This window comes from Halyomorpha halys, unplaced genomic scaffold (assembly GCF_000696795.3).
Source record: "Halyomorpha halys isolate HHAL.00 unplaced genomic scaffold, Hhal_1.1 Scaffold38.1, whole genome shotgun sequence".
Classification (NCBI taxonomy): Eukaryota; Metazoa; Arthropoda; class Insecta; order Hemiptera; family Pentatomidae; genus Halyomorpha; species Halyomorpha halys.
In genome coordinates, this window is record NW_027110526.1 from 1,058,556 (window position 1) to 1,062,421 (window position 3,866).

Consider the following 3,866-nt stretch of genomic DNA (forward strand, 5'->3'; position numbering starts at 1 on the left):
TTCCATGTCAGTCGTTTGTCGAGATGTAGTCCTAAGTAACGGATCTGTTCGACAGGAATAAGTGGGGTATTATTAAAGGATACTGTAGGGCAAGTTGTCATGGGTTTACGTTAATTGATTTTAATCTACCACTTGCTATATTTTGCTTTAGAAGATAAAGTCTTTTCCCCTTGATTGAACCAACTCCTTAGCAATACTAACCGACTGAAAGGTAGAACCCGGCTGTACTGGAGCCCCGTATTCCAGAAGTGCTCCTTGCGGTCTGTTGCCAGCTGCTGGGTAAGGTGCTTCTCCCAGGGCGCATCCCACTGCATACAAGGTTATTAGAAGGAGCTAAAACAGAAATATATCTTTCATAAGCATTTTGAGTCAGAAATAAATAAAGGAAAAGACAAAGAATATAAACCGTTCATTTATAACGAGAAGGTATATTTATATCGATTCCGAAACATAAAAAAATAGTGAGCTTGAAGGTAATTTGTCTGCCGTAAGGCAAACAAAGATAAATTGTATGTAGTGTATATATAATCCTTAGTTCAAAGTAGTATATATAATTGTATATGTTTTAATAAATAAAATAGGAGGTAAGAAAAAAAAAAAAGGTAATTTGCCATTTGCTGCCTAGTATCTCCACTATTGTTTGGTTGGTATTAACTCAAGAAAAAAAATATGATTTCATGCGGATAGGGTGAAACGGAAGTTGTGGGGAATGGGGAGGGGAAGCACTGGTTAATTTTAGAGAGTAGAATGTTAGACGAACTTTACAATCACAGCTTCTAATACAATATATATATAAACCTTCCTATATTGACTTGGGTTTTTCTATTCTAATTATTATGATTCTATAATCATATTCTACCTTAAAGTATAAGAGTGAACTCATGATCATTATTAGTGCAATTTTATTTAATGTCAAACCTTTTTTTATTTTTTGTATGTATAAAATTATTATTTTAAACTATTTTGAATTTTTGACAATAAATTTTTTTTTATCTTTCGAGGTGTTCGCTACAAAATACAAAATAAACAAATACGTGCAGACTTTTTAAATCACAATTTCAAAATATGAATTATTCTGAATTAAATAAGCTATTGGCAGTTAACACTAATACACATTTTCAAAAGTTACCATTTATTTAAAAATAAATATAATTTTTTTTATAATCTAGTTTGTTTTGAATTTTATCAGATTTCTATAAATTCAGGTTTTTTTCCTTGAAAATTTCAATCTAAATTTCTTTTTTTACGGTATACGGTTGGTAATTTGCAATATGGTATTATTATTACTGGCAGCCGTGACACAAGAAAAGGCATTTAAATTAAAATGAAAAAATATATACATAACTTTATAGTATTTACTTTCAACTTTTTTTTTCTTACTTATTCAACTTCCATAAGCATAAATTGACCGTATTTTTTTTTTTAGCTCGACAAGGATAACGCGAAATTTTTGCTTGCTCTAAAAGGCAACCCAGGCGAAACAAGTCTAGAAACTGCTAATTAAGATTTAGGAGCTCAATCCTTCCTTCAAAAGTCAGCCGAATAAAATAGAGATGCATTCATTCCCCTGAAAACCCAGAGCAGTATTCTAACTTAGCATACATTTTGTGATAGTCTGCTCATCTCGCTCATGCAATGTACTATTTTATTTTCTCATGTTTAATTTTTTCAGTAAATCATTTTCATGTATTTCAACTCCTTGAGCAGGCCCCTCCTTTTTTGGAAAATAAAAAGTAAAACTATCTTCTTATATTACCTATAGCCATTATCCATGTTAAATTCTTTTTAATAATTAATTCAGCTATCACAAGTGACGTAGTTTAGAAAGAAGTTCCGGGAACTTACGGAGTTTTGCTCTTTCTCTGTGTATCTCACTGATATCTGATCTCTATCAGTGATGGTACAAGAGCCCAACAGGAGAAATAAGGCAGTTATCTCACCCAAATTTTTGATTACTTTAATGAAAGCTATGTAAAATTTATAGTCAAAATTGATGAGTCTGCCAAGTATAGGTAGCAGGAATAAAAAATGGCGGCTGGTTCAAAGCGATAAAAAAAAACTAATTTTTCATTCGGAGCTCTATATCTTAAAAAGTAGGAACAACACGAGCAAACCTAAGAGAACCCCATTACAAGAAGAGTAAATTTGTTAAATTTGAGGCCTAATAGAGTTATTTAAGTTACATAGTTTTCTAGATATAGCTTTTTTAACAAACAGCATTTCATAAAAATGTTGTATAGGATGTACTGAAAGATCAGTAGTTAGTGAATTTATTTTGAAAAATTTATATCTCAAAAACCATTTGACGTACAGATGTCTATTAGCACTCAAATTAAAGATAGTTTAATGAGCTATAAAGTTGTTTATGATGTTTATCTTCTTGGGAGTATCAGTTTACACTAAATTCGCTAAAATAAGTTGATTTATAGTTGTTCGGACAAATTTTCATTGCCAAATTTATATTCAAATATGAATATCATAAAAACTACTACCCCTACAAAGATAAGTGTCATAAACTACTTTATAGTAAGGTAAATTTCCTTTATTTTGAGTGTTTGCTGACATATGTGCGTCTTATGAGTCTAGAGATATATTTTTTCAAAGAGCCTATACTTATACCTAGTTTTCATTAAAGTAATCAAAAATTGGGGTGAGGTAACTGCCTTTTTTTCTTTCCGGCTCTTGTACTTGAGGAAAAAACACAGTTTGGAGTTCCTTGGCTGATTTAAATATTGTAAATAGGAATGATTGTGTTTAGGATGCTATATTACTTTATGTTTAATTTTGTTTTATATTTTTTCTATTATTATTTTCTTTTTTCTTCTATTTCTTATTTCATTATCATTTAATATTAATATATTTTTAAATATGGTGTGAATTAACTTTATGATCCCTAATACCATTGTCTAATATATAAGACAGAATGTAATATTCCACATAAAAAAAAGTTATATACAGTTAGAGTAGATAGTATATTAGTAGCCGTTTTATTATATATTAAATATTTAAATTTAACCTATAAGTGTAAACATTATTGTATGTTGTTTACAAATATGTTATATTTTTTTTTTTTGCATAACCCTTACAACATTTGCCACATTACTTCGTGACTATTCATAAAATCCCGTATATGTTTTGTTGTTCTTTTACTACATTCCTATAAAAACACATTTTTAAAACTAATTGAAGTACTTACCTTCATGTTGACTGTTTCTGATCTGTGGAAGAACTGAGATGCTGCATCCTCCTCATCTTCACCTATATATAGCTGGACCATCTTCTTAGTACACTTTGGAGAGATCGCTGTAAGGAATAGCAAAGCGATTAACGCAACATATGTGGCATTAGTATTCACCGCGTGGCAACCCATGCCTCTTTGTTGTGTCAGTTGGTCCGAGCTGTATTTCGGTACGGTCATGCGAAATGCGATGAGATTAACTAACGCATTGTCCAAAAATAGGAATCTTTGTTATGAGAATGCAGACCGGAAAAAATTTGCTGGAACATATCAATGAAATATAATCGTGTAATCCACTTAGAAATTTTACAAACACTTACAAAAAATGTTGAGTTTTTTTTTGTTTACTTATTTGTTGACATTTACAACTGTACATTATGATACATCTAATAAATTTGAGGTTTGGTCATAATGTTATGATACAGGCTTGTAGAAACTACCCATTATCTCTAAAAACATTTTTACATTAGAAGGTCTCGAGGCCATTTTCTTTTCTGGTACCTGAGAAGATTGTCAGCTATGTAAGAGGAAGCAAGGTTAGAAACTACTGCGTTTGAGTGGTTTGGGAGTTTATAATGGAAGAATTGATATATGGTTCGGACTAGATCGGTTACATATGGAACATTAA

At 30.7% G+C, this 3,866-nt stretch overlaps 1 protein-coding gene across 1 annotated transcript in view; it reads right to left on the bottom strand.

Moving 5' to 3' along the window:
• LOC106687299 (transcription factor SPT20 homolog) overlaps positions 1-3,297 on the bottom strand; it is a 10,863-nt gene extending 7,566 nt beyond the window's left edge. The window contains exons 1-2 of the mRNA XM_014431100.3: positions 3,197-3,297; positions 202-333 (exon numbers count right to left, since the gene is read on the bottom strand). Coding sequence (XP_014286586.2) covers positions 202-333; positions 3,197-3,277 — 213 coding nt within the window. The 5' untranslated portion in view covers positions 3,278-3,297. The remainder of the gene's footprint in view (positions 1-201; positions 334-3,196) is intronic.
• Between the last annotated feature and the right edge of the window lie 569 nt (positions 3,298-3,866).